This window comes from Lampetra planeri, chromosome 5 (assembly GCF_965212315.1).
Source record: "Lampetra planeri chromosome 5, kcLamPlan1.2.h2, whole genome shotgun sequence".
Taxonomy (NCBI): domain Eukaryota; kingdom Metazoa; phylum Chordata; class Hyperoartia; order Petromyzontiformes; family Petromyzontidae; genus Lampetra; species Lampetra planeri.
In genome coordinates this window covers 9,159,654-9,177,874 of record NC_136111.1, presented here as the reverse complement: position 1 = coordinate 9,177,874, position 18,221 = coordinate 9,159,654, and the positions used below count along the sequence as shown (strand labels likewise).

The following is an 18,221-nucleotide window of genomic DNA, read 5'->3' as shown; positions in this document are numbered from 1 at the left end:
ACTCGGCTCCCCATCACCACACCAGCATCACTCACAGCAACATCACTCTGTTCCCCATCACTACACCAGCATCACTCACAGTAACATCACTCCGCTCCCCATCACCACATCAGCATCACTCACAGTAACATCACTCCGCACCCCATCACCACACCAGCATCACTCACAGCAACATCACTCGGCTCCTCATCACAACACCAGCATCATTCACAGCACCGCAGTGGCACAATGATAGCGGCTACGATGATGATTTTGGTTATGGATCGGGGTGGAACAACGCGCCAGTTAACACAGATGAATATCAATTTCATCTTATGCTCATGAGACATGCATCAAATCGGTTGTGTTAAAACAATTTAAATCTCTATTGGAATAGGGGATGGATAAGTGCTGCAGTGGTTCACGAATTGCACTGATGATGAATGCAGTGATCGGAGTTTGATTCCCGGCCCCCACAGCTTGACAAGCGACATCTGAATCGGCCTTGGGCCAGCGGTGCTAAATTCCACACACTTCCACAGCAGGGGGAAGCTGTGCGTCCTCAGAATGACGACTGTTTGACTTCCCACAAATTTGTATTAACTTTAACGACCCGAAAAGGAAAGATGATGGAGATTGGCTGAATCGATCACCGATCGTAATTCCGTATTTGTCAAATTGACGCGTTACGGTGGACAAGTCAGTGTGTGGGTTGTAAGTGACTGGATGTGCCCTGCACACTTCCCGGTGGGAAGGCATTCACTCACGTTCTCCCTGATTTCAGAGTGATGCACGCTCACTGCCACGCTCACTCGCATTAGTTCACACAAACACAAAGATCCCCCGAATAGCTTTCACGAATTTGGGGGCAAGTGCTATTAGCGAGCACCCATGAAGGCCGGCACGGCCCACGAGGAGGCGGGTGGCCCACACCATGCCCGGCCACTTTTGTCTCCCCAGTGCTGATATTTACACACTGCATCAGGTACTCATCTGGGGCTGAGTCGACCTCCAGAAGGTTCAGAAGCTGGACTGGTTCATACATTTGCCATCATTATTCTTTGTTAGCGGGAATCGAACATTTTCATCCCCACGGTCACACTGCACTAAATCACACTTTCACACTCACACACATGATTACATACACATTCTTTTGATTTCACTGTCATATTCTCAATATTCTCTCTTACATTCACTCTCACACCCTCTCTCACATCTTTTCACTCTCACCCACACTCCCGTGCTCACAGGATGCTTCCCTAGGTGGTGATGGTATTTAGTTATCTGGCTTCATGCGTGGATGGTTGACAAGATATGTCATTGTTATCTGGAGGGTTAGCGTGTTAGAAGGATGCATATATTTCTACGTGTTGTCATGGTTTATCTCTGTAGACATCTATTTGACAATGGTTATTTCATAATATAGATTTTTTTTTGGGTTAGATCGCGTAAATATTAAATGTGTTGTTAAACCTGCCACCACCCAACAGCTATTTAGTAAGGTCTGTCACGTAAACAGAACATGCCAATTCGTCACTAGTACAGCACACTGGTATGTTGGAGAGCAAAGCCACAACATTAACAATCTGAGTACGACGTTTCACCAGTAATTACAACTAGCTTCATCAGGCGACAGCCAGATATGTGGAGGAACGAAATAGGAGGATTTCTCCACAAATCTGGCTGTCGCCTGATGAAGATAGTTGTAATTACTGACAATCTGAGTACGACGTAGATTGTAAATGTTGTAGCTTTGCTCTCCGACACACCGGTGTGCTGTACTAGTAATGAATTGGCATGTTCTGTTTACGTGAAAAACCTTAATAGTTGGCTGTGTCGGGTGGTGGAAGCTTTAACGACACATTTATATATTTATGCGATCTAACCCAAAAAAACCTGTATTTTGGATATTGGTCGCGAAAGCCTACGTGTTAAACTTAAATGGCTATTTCATCTGTGATTGGCTGCTCAATCGTATATCTGGTAAGTTGTCTGGTTGGTTAAATGTACCACTGGTTTTAAAGTGATTTAACTCGCTGGTAAGCAATCTGGATATCTGGTTAGTTATCTGATTGATTAGATATCTGGCTGTCTGATTAGTTGCTGTATGGGTATCTGTGAATTATTTGTGTGGTTGGCTACATATCGAGTATAGCTATCCCATGTCCAATGGTTAGATATCTGGTTAACTGCCTGCTTTGCCACTATATATGATGTATTATCTGTCTCATTATCTACGTATCTTATATGTTATCTGAACAGTTGGCTTGACTGTTATTAGTTATCTGATCAGTTAGTTATCTCATGACCTGTTCTTTTTTACTGCCTGGTTTTCCATACATTTTGTTCGCTGTTCCTCTGTAAAGCCGTCTGGTTACCTTGCTAGCTCTTAGCAAAACGGTGTGTACATTTATAAGATGCGCGTTCGTGTGGATGTACGTGAGGCGAGATGCTCACTCAATGGATTGCCTCGATTGTAAATTTACCACGATTGCATTGGAACTCCTTGTTTGAATAAGCACCTCACGGTAGACTTCACAGTGCTCAGAGGCACAGGCCAAATAAGGGTTCGCATTAACGACCCCAAGCAAGGGCCATTAGATTCACACTTCTGATGAGCGTGCAAATTAAGGCATTTCGACGTTCGTTACATATCAGGGTGGTTATTAGCAGAGTCCCATTGCAGTTGGTAGTCCACAAGCATAGGACGTGTGATACAGTGTCGACAGGTGTGGCAAGGGGGATGAGGGGGGGGGGGGGTCTTACCTTGAGAAGGGACAGTCTGGGGGGCCTGGATTCGTCGAGGGTCCATGTTTAAAAGGGTAGCGTATGACTTTGCCTCTAAAGATAGCCCGGTCATGCCTAGTGGCTCATGAAGAAGCCTCCTCAAAGCTATTAAACAACATTTTTTTAAATCAGATCTTAATTCACATAAATTGTGGATATGAATCTACGCAACATTATGTAAATGAAGCGTTTAGACGGTTTTCTGCAATCTACCAGTGCTCTACTCGGGTTAGAAAATATGCATTGAGAATATAAAAGGCATGGGTCAATGCAGATATTGAAGATCACCAATGAGAATAAGACAGTAATGACTATGATAGTTTGCGTGCAATATAACGACAACTTTTGAGAAAACATTTTAAGTCATTGAAAAAAGGAGCTGCGAGTAAACATTTGCAAATACTTTTTCCCTCAGTGACAGGAAAAGCATTTTTAACTGCAAAATGTGCCTGTGTTTTTCATCGTTAAAGGGAGTTTGCCTCAATCTCTTGATTGAAAGCCGCAATGAATCATCGTCCTTCAGGCTTTCCTCAGGATGAACATTTCGCAGTGGCGGTTTATTTATCCACTTGTGCCACAAACGGATTAGTTTCCGTTTCACTTCGGCTCATTAGAAGGGTAGTGCCTCATAAGTTATGCCACTGAGTTTTCCTCATGTTATGAAACTGTGGCCCTAAAGTTGTGCCACCTTTACTAAGACTCATCAACAAGGTTTTGCCTCATAATCCTGTTTTAATGTTCAAGACCGGAATCTCAAACTTTACCGAGTCTCATGAGCAACACGTAGCCACATATGACGAAGCTAGTTGTTGGCTTGATGCTATTTGTTCTCTGGATTATAAGAGGCACTTCCTCCCCCTGTATTTTAGAGCATAAGTTATGAAGATGTCTTATAATCCAGTAGGTGCATGTGTGTGAGAGACCAGATCTGTATAACTTGGTTAACACTGGGCACAACTTTTGGGTTGGTTTGTACTTTCCAGAACGTCTTTGCAATCCGGAGAATCGGATACTTATTTACAGACTGATTATGCGATTAATAAACTGATGCTTTTTTTGTTTTACTCTCCTGTACTGTCATTTATTTGTCTAGGCGAGACCGGGACTTGCTGGCAAACTCCTACGCCACCCCTTTAAAGATGCCCCCCCCGCTACCTGTCTAAATTGACTCAAGTCCAAGGTGGGGGAGACCCCACGGCCGGAGGCGGGATGGGCACGGAGGAGCGAGTGTGTGGGTTCGTGTACGTGTGTTTGTGCGTGTGTAAGGATGTGTGTTCGTTTGTATCTTTGCGTGCGTGTGCACATGTGCATGTTTAGTAGTGTGTTGTTGGTCTATGTTGGTGCACATGTATGTATTGGACTCTTGGTGGGCATGCGTGTTTATTTTTTTTGCGATTGTTTTGGTGCGCGTTTTGTTAACGTGCATTAGTTAGTAGTTAGCTAACACACCTGTCTTGTGTATATGTCTGTTCACCTTGGGGTGCAACAGGGATGTCTTCTGGTAGCCTACACTATTTCACATCTTTTTTGACCACAAAGTGCAAAATGCTTTCCATAACTCTATTGGAATAATTTCCATTTGGTACAGATTCAATGAGAGGCTGATTGATGCTCGGGTGTGGTCAAGGGATGACCAACTATTGGTTAACCATATTACCTATGCTGCTGATCTGGTAATGGCTGCTCACTCTGAGGAGTTGGAGACAACTGCTGATGAAACGTGGTACTAAGAGACGGGACCTTAGCATTAGCCCTACAAAAACAAAACAATTTCCTGGGTAGTTTATGTCATCAAATACTCCACTGTCTCAACTCCCCACGAGTGATCGGGCAGTTGTGGAGTGAGTGTAAAGGTTTCTGCTCCTGGGCAGCATGCTTAGGACTCGCTCCAGTTTCGCACCAGAGGTTTCACTCCAAATCAGTTGAATGGGATCTTATCATCAGCTGTGTAACGCTGTGTGGAAGCTACCTGAACTATCACTCCATACGAAGTTTTGGGTCTTCTCGACCACAGTCGTGCCCTCCCTTTATGCTTGTGAAATACAGACCCCTTTGAAGGAGCATTTGTGCCAGATTGAAACATTCAGGCTGACGTCTCTGTGATCCTTCCTGGATATAACTAAACTGCATTTGTGTGAGCTCCCAGATCCTTGAAAGATATGGACACAGTCCCATCAGTGACCTCCAGCAGGTGGCCCACATGCCCAGCCACCACACGCCTAATCAGCTTCTGTTAGGCCAGATAGAGGGGGCTAAACGGGTGCAGCACGGACTAGAGGAGAGACGGACTTATGTGGTACAAAAGGATCTGGAGCTAATTGGACTTGCTCATGACTGGTACCAGCTATGTAAAGATCGGTCTCTGTGGAGGAAGCTTATGAAAGATGCTACTGGGAAGTTGCAGACAGGTGCTCTCCAGCAATAATGAAGGACAAAGCAGGTAAGCTAACAGCGTGTGGAACACTGGGCAGCTAAAATGCAGCAAGTTCGCAGTGGGGGGCACAGATGGCGCATCTCATTCAATCAACCAACCAACTCATAACACATGGGTCTGTCCCGTTACCTCCACTCAGCGAGGCTTCCTAACTTCACGTGGCCTCAAGGTGCATCTAGCCTGGCGCAAGCACCATGGTGACGTCACCACCACTTAGTGGAAAATGGCAGTTGTTATGTATTGGTGTGTGTATTGTGCATTGGTCTTTATTGGTTTTGTGTGTGGGTATTGCGGTGTATTGGTCTCCATTTACATTGGTGTATATTGCTGAGTATTGGCGTGTGTATTGTCTTTCTTGGAGTGTGAGTGTATATTGCAGAATAATGGTATGCGTGTATATATTATTTGTATTTGTGCGTGTCTATATATTGCTGTGTATTAGTATTGCTGTGTATTCCAATTCATTGTTTGTATGTATGTGTATATTGCTGCATCACAGTGTATATTGATCTTGGTATTGGTGTATTGTTGTGTATTTGCATTTGTGTGTGTATGTATTGGTATGTGAAGTATCTGCAGAAGCATTTGTATTGGTGTGAATATATATTGCACCTTTGTGTGCATGTATTTATTCTTCTGTATATGCATGCATGTGTACATTCATGGGTGTTTGTGTTGGTGTGCATGTTTGTATTTGTATTTGCGTGCGGCTGTATTGGTGTGCATGTGCATGAGTGTTAGAATGTGACCGTTCCTCCTGCCCTTCCCAAGGCCACACGAAGACCCCACCACAACCCCACACCTCCAGCCCGAAAACCCCAAGCCCAACACAGCCTCACAGGTGCCACCTCCTCCCTCGAGCCTCCTCCACTGCATTTATCTTCAACTCACATTGGCCTCAATTTCACTTTCACTTCATGGACACGGGTTCAAACTATGTGTTGAAAAACTCCCGGCTTCCATTACATCCCAATTTCATAATGTATAAATGGTCGAATGGCACTGTGGGTACAGGGGTCAACTAGGTTATCAAATGAAGTGTCCCATTCTGCAATCAGTTAGAAGTGGTTGCCATGTGAACAGACTGTCCCCTGTTTACCGGCTCAAGGCCATGATCATACGTTAATGCTGCCTAACATTCTAGATTGGAAGTTTTCGTGACTGCAGGGATCCATACTCTTTGGTTCTTTCGGTAAAGTCACGTGGGTATAAAATAAATTAAATCACGACGTTTCGGGCGCAACACAAGCGTTCGTCATCAGGTGGGACAACCACAGCAAGAAATAATTGTTGAAGTGCTGTGTTTGTCCCACCTGATGACGGACGCTTGTGTTTCGCCCGAAACGTCGTGATTGAATTTATTTTATTTTATACCTACGTGACTTTACCGAAAGAACCAAAGAGTATGCCTAACATTCGTTTTGGCGGACAAATTAATTGGCTTTTAAACTATTTCAAGTAATCAATTTGGTGTCTTTTATTTAACCACCTGAGAAACCTATAACAGAGGTTTTTGAGTGAGATTGCGTAAATAGAAATGCGTCGTTTAACCCACCACCACCCGACAGCCAATTAGTAAGGTTTGTCACGTAAACAGAACATGCCAATGCGTTACTAGTATTGCACACTGGTGTGTTGGAGAGTAATTCCACAACATTTACAATTCGCGCATGACATTTTTGCCAGTAATTACAGCTAGCACCATCAGGCAACAGCCAGATTTGTGGAGAAATACTCCTGTTTCGTCCTTAAATATAGGGATACATATGATGTCGTCACTTGTGAGCCAATCAGGTGCGAAGGCCAAAGGGAGGTGCATACAAATTACAATGGGCATCCACTGTAGTTCCCTGTCTGTTTTGCTTTTAAGATCTCACAGCCTGTCGTTAAGTAGATGTCATGCTTTTCAATTACTTGCAGGGAACGTTTAAACTTAGAAAATGTGTGCATTATGCCAGAGGCTCCCAACAGTCTACGTTTGTGCGCTTCATCACAACGGTCTTTGAACTCTGCTTTACAACAGATTAAGCACTTTGGTTTGAACATTTTTTAGAACTCTAATGGGGCTCCTCAAAGCCTACAGGGAAGTAAATGAGGTGCATAGAGGTTTGGGAAAGTTCACTGAGGCTCCTGAATGCATGTAGGTGCTCAGGAAGGTGCATTGAGATGGGCCACAGGGGGTCTTTAAGGATTATAAATACGCGAAAAGCCTCTTGAGGCTAACGAGGGGTCGTGAAGCCTTGTAGAGTTTTGAGGAGGCTTGTGAAAGCACACTGGGGGTGGAGCAGTGACGCAGTGGTATATCGCACCAACCTGCTCATCTGAGTTTGATTGTTGGCCATGGCTAACATCTGAACAAGCTTTGGGAACCTCCTTTACCAACCCACATTGACTGACATGGTGATATGTTCAAATAACCTCTGTAACTATAATGCTCATAAGAGACTCATGAAAGCCTACGGGTGCCCATTATGACTAATTAACAGTTATCGAGCATGCAAGTAATGCAACTATGAAGAGGGGGGAATTCGGATAAGGGGCTCCATTTCATTTATTGCAACCTGTATCCATGCCAACCACACCACGCTACTGGCAAGACATTTTAGATAATGTCACATGAAGCCTACGGAGGTTTGAGGCTTTCTTTTTTACAAGGCCTATGAAGACTCACGGAGGCTTGTGGCAACCTGTGGGGGTCTGAGTGGGCCCCCTTTCAAAACGGGAAGCGGGGTTAGCGGCAGGAGGCTTCTGGGATGCAACTGGGGTTGTGGTGGGGTGATCTCAGCCGCGGGGACCCACGCACCTAAAACTGGAGCCCTTGGGTGTTGCGATGCCGTAGCCCTTGGAGTCGAGGTTGCCGCCGACTTTCATGGTGTCACATGGCTTGCGCTGCTCGATGTACTCGTTCATCGTGGACTCGAGCAGGTACGCGTACTTGCCCTTGGACTTGCGCACGCGCGCCACCCCCTCCGCCGTTGTCTTAACGAACACAGATGGCTCCGCTGACTTCATGTACGACCACATCTTGTCATACACCGCAATCTTGGAGCGCTTGAGAGGTCAAGATGGTTATAAAGAGGTCGCAGGGGTTACAGGGAGAGAAAGGAGATTGTTATTGAGTGAAAGTTGGACATGAAAAAAGTTAGGTATATCCCTGTTCAAACGAGCATGGGGCTGCACTCATCTCTGCTTGTGGCCATGACCCAGTGGTGGAAATTCTACATTCCTATGGTGGGAACTAGTTAACCATTGGGGCAACACCTCTTGAAATCCTACAAAATGGTACCCATTTAATTGATCCTGGAGGAATGATAATGATGGGCTAAAGTCAATCCCTGAACGATATTTGAACCTGTGAGCTTCTGAGAACGTGGCCAAAACAACACCCGGCCAAGAAATAAACCACAACTGTTCACACTAATCCTATCGTTCTATACTTTACTCAGTTCACTGGCTCCTGTCATAGGAATGTGGCACTTCCACTGCTATCCATGTCATTGGGAGATACTCATACATTTGACCTTTGTCTTGTGATTTTTACCCAATTTTGTTGAAACAGTTTAAATTGAAATATAGTATAATGCAACTTACAGCCCTTATGTCAGTCTACTGTTGGATGAAGGCATCATCCCCATGCAGGGTTCGAGGTCGTTTGGCAATTCTTCATTACACTGGTCTGCGTGGGTTGGTGAAGTGGGGCCCAGGGCCAGTTCAGACATCACTCGCCACCGATGTTAACGGCGGCCAGGAATCAAACTCTGGTGGCTGGGTTTATAACGCAGCGTGCGAACCGCTGTGCCATCACCCCACCCCAATACAGTACAATACAGCGTGTATTTATATAACATTTAAAGCAATGCCTTAATTTTACAGAGTACATAAAATGGAATGGATAATCGTGGGTTGCTCTAACCCAGATTTAATACAGGATATCAGCAGCTCTAGTATTACTATTATGAGCCCAAATATAGAGACAGATGACCAGGCCAAGGACTAGAACTAAGAGGGTCACCAAAATACCAAAACCTCTGCCTCAATTTGAGTAACCAAGCCCATGCTATCTTGTCTCCCCACAACTCCATATGTCTCTCCATATCTCCACATGCCTCCCCGCTTCTCTCTGGTTTTTTCTGTTTCCCCCCACATCTCTTGCGTCTCTCCATGTTTCCCTGTTAGTCCTCTCATCTCTCCATTTCTTCCTGTTTCAATCTACATCTCGCCGTCTCCCCATGTCTCCACCCCCCCCACGACCCCTGGGTCTCACCCGGAAGAACTCCTTGGTGGAGCCAGCTTCAAGGGTTCCGTACGCAATCTCTGTCTGCTTAGCCAGGTCCTCGGCGCTCTCGATGGGCGACACCATGCGCTCGACCGTGAGGAAAGCAGCCAGGTTGGCCGTGTAGGACGAGATGATGATGAGGGTGAAGAACCACCAGACCCCGCCAACGATACGGCCAGACAGGGACCTAGTACCGCACAAACGCGCGTATACAAAATAGACATACGCACGAACACAGGAGTCGAAGTGCTGGAATATGTGAGGCATAAAATGGTTAATCTCACTCCCCTACAATTGGATGAATTGTCACGATTCAAGGTTATGATGAATTCGGGAATAACCATGCACCCCCCACCCCCTCATCTCACCTCCCAGTATTTCTGGGCGCACTATAGGAAAGCGCATGCAACGCACCTAGGGGAGATGTCGCAGCCCTGGCGCATGAAGGCACCCAGGGAGAACCAGAGACTGTTGAAAATGCCGAACTCGTTGGGCTGCTCGGTGGAGACGGTTCCCACGAGGGCGGTTCCAGCCATACCGGCACCGCCGCCCCCACCGTACACCGAGCCCACCAGGCTGAGGCCACCTCCGTTGGCGATGCTGGCGCCCAGGTCCCTTCCCCCGAGACCTGGGGGCACACGGGTATGCCGGTTGTGTGGGCTTGTCGGCAAACAGGTACACAGGTATTTGGGTATATGGGTACACAAATATGTGGGTATTGTGGGTTCATGGGTATGTGATGTATGTTATGTGGATACATGGGTAGAGGATGTGATTGTACGGGTATCGAGGTTTTTAGATACATGGTTGCATGAGTAAACGAGTACTTGAGTACACAGATATACAGCTAAGGAGGTGAATGAGGAGACAGAGGAGGTGGAGTAGGAGATCAAAGAGGAAGAGGGAATGGAGAGTAAATCATCCCCCTAACTTGTGAAAAACTGGCATCCACCCATTGGTGTTGGTGATATGGTGATGGAGGACATGGATGACAATGATGACGGTGATGATGATGATGAACAGGAGGCAGTACTGCAGGACTCTCACCTCCTCCGTCGTCAAAGGTGGCGGCACTGTCGTCGGGTCGCCACTCGTAGGGGCTGAAGCGGCTGACAAGGAAGAGCACGACGCTCACGCCGATGTAGGCAAACACGATGCACATCCAGATCTCATAGGCGAGCGGGTCGAGGAACGAAAATACCCCAGGTTTGGACTTCTGCGGCTTTTTGATCATGATGGAGATGCCCAGACTCATGAATGGCTTGGAGAAGTCGATGACCTCCTCGCGCACCAGCGTGATCGTCAGCGGAGCCACGGCCAGGTCGGCTTTCTACGTTGCCACAAACACAGGAGGGTCAGGAGTCAGGGGTCAAGTCAGGCAGTGGTGTAGCTATCGGGTATGCGGCACACCGGAGAGCAGCAGAAATGGGACAGGGGGACCCCGTTGCATTCCATGCATCAGGGACTGTACACACCACATAACACCACGAGGGTTATGGGTCACGTTTGGGTTAAGGTTTTGGTTTTCAAAGATGGCCGGGTGGCTCAGGGATCAGAGCACTGCGCCGAATGTAGGGCTTTAATCCGGGGTTCAGCCGGTCCATGATTAATCCGCGTTTTCTCAAGTGTAGTGAGATGATAGTCTCAGTTCGATCACTTATAACAGTCCATTTATACCATACCAGGTGGCGTGCCGTGACCAGACACTTTTTACTGTATCAAGCGGTGCGGTCGGAAAAAAAAGACATCGCGACTTTTATCAGTCGCAGGCCGACAATGATTTCCACTACACCAGGCAGTTGCGGCTCGCACAGATATTCATATCATACAGAGGCAGCGTGGGAGGGATCAGAGACCAATGCGTCGTACATGCGCTGGGGACGGTGCAACCGACGGCGGTTTGCATCTCACCCCATAGATGAGTTCCCCCACGATGCCGTTCCAGGTGCCTGACTCGGAGTTCTTCTCGCCGTACTTGGAATCGGGCACGATGGCGAGGTGGTATTTGATGTTCACGTGGCGCGCGATCTCCAATGCCAAGTCCACACAGTAGCCCTCGTAGCGCTCGTTCCCCTCCAGTAATTCCGAGTTCTTGCGCAACATCACGTACGGGGCCTCCTGTCGGTGGTGGGGGAGGGAAGAGGGCCGGGGGGGTGGTAGGGAGAGGTGAGGTTCAGGGAGATGGGTGAGGACATCGCTGCGTGAGTGAGCGCGAGTCGGTGCGAGTCCGAGTTCTTGTGCATCATCACGTACAGCGCCTCCTACCGGAGTTGATGGGCAAGATGGGGTGAGAATGTGGGTTTGTTTGTGTGCGTATTTGAGTGTGGGGAGCGATAGTGTGGAGAGCGGTAGTGTAGCGGTTAGTGCACTGTGCTACGATCCTGGCGACCCAGGTTTGATTCCCGCTCACGGCCAACACCAGTGATGATTATCTGAATCGGTGCTGGGCCTCCCCTTGGTCGACTCAGCCTCAAATGAGTTCCTGGTGCAATGTGTAAAATTTCGCCATAAGTTAGACAAAAACGGCCGGGCGTGGTGTTGACCACCCACCCCCTCATGTGCTGTGCCGGCCTTCATAGGTGCTCGCTAACATCACTTGAATTTCGATTTAAAGCTTTTGTGACTGCAGAGATTCATCTTCTTGGTTCTTTCGGTAAAGTCACTTAGAAGGGAAGTAATAAAATAATAAAAATAAAACATAATAAAATAATTCTCACGACGTTTCGGCCACAACGCAAGCAGCCGTCCTCAGGTGAAAACCAGGTATGTCGAGGCGACAGCATCTGAATGAAACAGCACCATGCTTGGTGCTGCTATACGGGGGATCTTTGTCTTTCAGAAAAATGGGGTTACATTCCTGGTACGAGTGAACTAAGGGGGGAAATGGTACATTTTTGAAAACAGTAACTTCAATAAATAGTAAATAATACAGAACAATGTGTTTTTTTAATTACTGATGATGATTTGATGACGACGGAGGTGGGGCTGATGGTGAGGGATTCAGGAGGATGACTCCTCGCGAGATGCACGTGTTTGATCAACAACGCACAGTTGTTATCCTTTTGGCACTCTGGGGAGCACTAACCGCATTCGCTTCCTTTAGAATGGACCTCAGTTAACTCGTTTATACCCAAATGTGTCAACGTAAAAGGGCACAATAGCAAGTTCAGAGTGGGATTACTGCGAGACTGAGGACTAAGCGGGCAGCCGAGGGGGCATGCCTAATCTTCGCAGACCGTTTCAAATGTAAAATTCTGCGCGCGCCTCTCCGGTGTCGGTGGCCTGGCACGACGTACACTGGTCAATCCACTGCTGTCCGGCAGGTCGCGAATAGGAAATTAGTATACATTTAGTAACTCGCAAATGTGTGAAACTCGAAAATCCAAAATTCACGCATAGCAAGGGTTTAATGTAGTTTATTCTTTGTGGGCCTCTAGAGTTTTTGGTCCTGGATCAATGTCCTGTTCCCCCCCCCCTCCCCAAGACGCACTGACAGAACAGACACAGGTGCGCACGCCCTCGTACCATGATGGTCGACACCACATACGTGTGATTGTTGGATTCAGTCAACTCCTTCTCCACGACGTTGTCCGTTGGCATCTTCAGCCCCATGGACTCAGTGTAAAACCCGGTCTGGGACACGAGCACACGGTGACACAAGGGGACATAGGGATTCATGAGAACACGTGAACGAGATGAGGACACGGGGCAGCACGTGGGAATATGTGCAAACACGGGAATGCAAATACTTGGAGAGAGGATGCAGGGATGCCAAAGAACATGTGAAGAAGCATGCAGCATACGACAAAATCAGGTACGCGCAGGAATGTATAAGGACAAGAACAGACGCATGCAGACAAATGGAAGGACATTGGGAAGCCATAGGATGTGAATAAAATTGAAGGACAAGAGAGGCTCAAAGATGGGGGTGATACAAGGATGTAGGGCAGAAAGGTGAACACGGCGATACACGGAGACACATGGGGACATGGAGGAGATAGGAAGAAAACATGGAGATTACGGTGAGATGTGGACAAATGTAGGTCTCTCTCTATATACTGTATCAGTGCATGAGACAATTATGGCCTCTTTATTCTTATTGGCTGATGGGGCGAGTGTTGTTAGCAAATACCAAGTAAGGGTGAATTGGGAAAAGCCTCACACCTGGCCGCTTTTGTCTTCCAGTGCTGATACCACACCACTGCAGCAATATTTATGATTTTATTTTAGACTGTGTTGATCTAGGGAAGGCCCAAGCCAGGCTAGGGTACCTTGCCACGAGTAACAATGATGATGATGATGATGCAAAAACGCAGGTCTCTGGGATTATAACAAAAGAGCACTCACAGTCAACTACACCACCACTCCTCAATATATTGCGGTGACATCACCTAGGTTCACTTTGGGTTATGTGAAGTGTTGGAGGTTCGCTGGCAGTTCATATAACAAACTCAGGTGTTAAGGGTTGACTGACTGAGATGACTGGCAAATGCACCATCTACGCTTCCCACTGTGCCATGGCCGGCATTCAGCTCATTGTTGTGTCTCTGATTCTATTGTTGGAGGATGGCCACTGTAAACTTCCACATCGCTCACACGTTCGTACACATGTCCACATGCTAAGACAAATAAACCGTAGGTAGCCTTTACCAGACTGTAAGGGCAATGGCGGTGAGCAGGCTGTTACACACACACAAACATCCACACGAATACACGTGCTCGCACGTGCATGCTCCCTTACACACACAGTTGCTCATGCAGCACACGTGACCTCACCTGCTTTGGGCCAGTCTCCTTCATCTCCATGACCAGGATGGAGTAGTTCGTCCGTCTCCCAAAGTCATCAAACTGAATGTTCTGCGTGAGTCCTGACACACGCACCTGCACAGGTGTGTGTGTGCGTACACGCGCACATATACATGCATGCATTCATAAATACATACGAAAATATAATAGTTTACAACCACTTGTCAATCCACTGCTAGATGAAGGCCTCCCCATAGTGCCAGTGCGGTGTACTTTTGAGGCCACATGAGAGAGAGGATGAGGGAGGCCTAGGACTGCTTCAAATATTGAGAAACGTTGATGTTTGCCATGGCCGGGTATCGAACTCCAGTTGCCGGGTTATTAGCATAGGTTGCAAACTACTGCTAACATATATATACACACATGTCCATGTGTCCCCTCATCTCCTCGTCCCATGTGTACCCATGTGTGCCCCTGTGTCCCCCTGTCACATGTTTGAGAGCTCGCTCGATCTCGATGCCCTGGTTCCAGGGCACGGCTGGATTGGCGAGGCAGTCCCCGGCCACGCCGCGCCTCAGGATGTCCGTGCGCTGCGTCCGCAGGTAACGGAACGCTTCGGCCAGCACCAGCACTGCGTCGTATGACAGAGCAGATGTGTACTGCACGCGCACAGGGACACACACGGACAAGTGCAGGAACACGTGTGGTCATGTGGGGGACATGCACAGGGAGAAGAGGATTTGGAGCCACACATGGGGATAAAGAGATAAGGGGACGGAACTGGGAGATATAGGACTTGCGATAAAGGAGACAGCACACACAAGGAGAAATGCACAGAGATGAGGCGGCCAAGAATAAGGGGATAAGGGGACATGCAAAGACAAGGGACGTGGGGACACTCACAGATTAAATGGAGACACACAAAAAAACTTGCGTATCACTGCATGTCCCCTCCTGTCCCTCCATCCCCCATAAAGGCCCTGTGATATCTCCATGTGTCCCATCATGATCCCGTGGATACCTTGAAGGGGCCATCATGTGATCCTCGGAACTCTCTCCCATCCAACTGTTTCCAGCGCTGCATGAATTTCTGGACCATGGGCTCATTGTAGTCGACGATCTGGAAGCCGGTGACATTTGCGCCGCCGCGCTGCAGGGTCTCGAGACTCATGTCCGAGAAACCCTGTGGGGAGATGAGAGAGACATCGGCATTCAGGGCATAGCGGGAGACACGAGGGGATATAGGGATGCAAGGAGACATGAGGACATGGGGGTGGACGTGGACGTGGATACATTAGGATGACACGGGGACGTGAGGAAAAGGGATAGACACAAAGAGAAACAGAGGAGACGTGGGGAGAGACAGGGATACAGGGAGGCATTCGGAGCAGGGAATGACAGGGGGATGTAAGAACACTTAATTGTAGTGGGTATGGGAGGAGATGACATATGGAACACAGAATGGGGAGATGTATTGCCCCGTGGCCTTGCTACTCACCAGATTGGCGAGGATGTAGTGATATCCCTTGACATTCTTGCCGATATTGATAATCTGGGTGATGGTCTTCTGCGTGACGGCTGGCTCGCAATCCAGCACCACATAGCGGGGGTCGTGCGCCGAGTCGATCGACGTGAAGGCCGTACGGAGAGCTTCCTCGGCGCCATTCTCCTCCACGTTCACCGCGCTCACCTGGGACACGAACAAGGGACCGCGCGGATACAGGCCAGAGATGCACACACTCGCGATCCTCCGTGTTTACAGTGTCACCTGGGACAACACGAGACCACGTGGACACAGTGGGACACACCCAGACACACAGGGGTGCATGGGACTGGGAAACACACACAACAAGCCTCCTTGATGTTCGTAAGAGACACGGGGACACACAAAGACATCCGGGACGCACAGAGACACAATTGGTGCACGTGCCTCCACCATGCTCAGCTGACAGCCGGGGACATGGGGACATGGGGAAACACAGTGACAAATGGGAGAGACCTGAGGATCCAGATTACGAAAAGGGAGCAAGGGACAGGTACATCTTGGAAGATGTGGCAGGACACACTGATGCAGGAGGTTATTGAGAAAAATTACATACACAGGTAAATACGTACATGCATGGACATAAACGTACACTTGCATGCGTTCATGTGGACAAGTGCATGTGCACGCAGACTTGTGTACATACACGTGTGTGCGTACCTGCCAGCCGTTATGAGCAGCGGCTTCCAACACCGTCTGTAGGACAGAGAGACCTGCACACACATAACCACCATCAGCACCACCCATCAACATCATCAGCACTATCAACACTATCAACATCATCATGACCATCAATATGTCCATTGAGATGGACCACGTGTGCAGGAGCCAAATGTTTTATTACATCGCAAGAACGTGAGAGATAGTGACAGCTCGGGAAGGCCGTCATCCAGCAGTGGATTGACCAGGGCCAACGTTGACAATGATGAACAATGCGGTTATCGCGGCGGTAGCGGCCCTCGCCTCTGTGCGTGTCGAAGAAGTAGAGGAGGCGGGAGGCGTTGGCGCGGCCCAGCACCCCGAGCAGTGCCCCGCTGACCGGTGGTCTCAGCTGCAGCACGAATTGCATGGGGCCATCGGCCGGATGCGACGGCGTCAGCAAGGAGACGTGAAGTGCCCCGCAGAATGACGTCAGCGTGTGCACCGAGTGCTTGTCGTAGAAGCCGAAGATAGCGTACACGCCGCGCGTGAACTGTGAGCAGACTGCAGGCACCGTACACAAATGTCTCCCGTGTAGCCTATACCAGCTGCTGGAGTAAGTGCTGTTAGCAAGCACCTATTAAGGCTGGAACGACGCACGAGGAGATGGTGTGCTAACACCACGTTCGTCCGCCTTTGTCTCCCAAGCAGGGATGTTTACACACCTTGCCAGGTATGTATTTAAGGCTGAGTCAACCTAGTGCATATGCACTTGGGTTTCGACCTGTCCTGGTTTTCCCAAGGTCAGCCACTTGTTGGAGTAGCCATCTTGGGAAGTTTGTAACTCTTCCCGGGATATTAAACGTAGCGGTTTTTGTCAGTTGTGAAACAATAATAATATATCCCTCAACACCATGGATTTACATGCAGTATTGGGAGATATTCTTCCCATGATAAAATCCGTTTGTACCTCAGAAGAGGCAACTCTAACATGCGTGAACACGTGCAGGAAACACATGGCAATGTGTACGTACAAATAGGAGTGGTGGACACATTTTCCTTGCTAAGGGGTCAACAAGACTTTCAAATTCTTAGGTTTTTTCGGTAAAGTCACGTAGGTAAAACATTAAAATTAATGAAAGTAAAATAAAATAATATAATAAATTAAAATAATATAATAAATATAATGTTTTACCTACGTGACTTTACCGAAAAAACCTAAGAATATGAATCCTTGCAGTCACGAAAGCTTCAAATCTAGAATTAAGACTTTCAAATATCAATGGTAGGCCACATGTTAGCACACATTGCTCAAATAAAAGAGGCCCTTGCAGTGGCAAGTGACGGAGCGAGCTAAAATTAGAAACAGTGGTACAGGCATCAAACATTCCCATCCAGTACCTTATTAGTGCAGCTAGGTTTGTTGTGAAACTACAACTATGGATCATATTGTAAACCAACGTAGTCTGCACTCCTTCAACAGAGGAACAGTAAATCTACATAAACTCTGTCCTGAAGCCCTCTCGTGGCAAGCAGACCTCGACATCGGTATTAAGCTCCTGAACATGTTGCCATATGCAAGAATAGTCCGGCTAAGATTCTTGATGTTATGGATAAATATTGGTAGGCCGTATGCAATTAAGTCACAGCCCAGATACGATCAACCTACAATAGCTTCCCTACTCCTGATGTATAGATACATACATTTACACTAAGCCAATGACCAAATCATCCAGATTATGAAGCATTGAGCCTGGGTAGTGCTTAGATTGGTAATCACCACACAGACAAGGTGTTATAGGCTGTGGGGCCTCAAT

At 47.7% G+C, this 18,221-nt stretch overlaps 1 protein-coding gene across 1 annotated transcript in view; it reads right to left on the bottom strand.

The window, feature by feature from the left end:
* The window catches only part of LOC144718569 (glutamate receptor 4-like), an 80,933-nt gene that overhangs the window by 22,644 nt on the left and 40,068 nt on the right, over positions 1-18,221 (bottom strand). Inside the window, exons 5-16 of the mRNA XM_078593941.1 lie at positions 16,729-16,968; positions 16,426-16,478; positions 15,721-15,912; positions 15,244-15,405; positions 14,714-14,881; positions 14,253-14,357; positions 13,002-13,109; positions 11,388-11,594; positions 10,524-10,806; positions 9,891-10,104; positions 9,465-9,663; positions 8,004-8,251 (exon numbers count right to left, since the gene is read on the bottom strand). Of these exons, the coding sequence (XP_078450067.1) occupies positions 8,004-8,251; positions 9,465-9,663; positions 9,891-10,104; positions 10,524-10,806; positions 11,388-11,594; positions 13,002-13,109; positions 14,253-14,357; positions 14,714-14,881; positions 15,244-15,405; positions 15,721-15,912; positions 16,426-16,478; positions 16,729-16,968 (2,179 nt within the window). The remainder of the gene's footprint in view (positions 1-8,003; positions 8,252-9,464; positions 9,664-9,890; positions 10,105-10,523; positions 10,807-11,387; positions 11,595-13,001; positions 13,110-14,252; positions 14,358-14,713; positions 14,882-15,243; positions 15,406-15,720; positions 15,913-16,425; positions 16,479-16,728; positions 16,969-18,221) is intronic.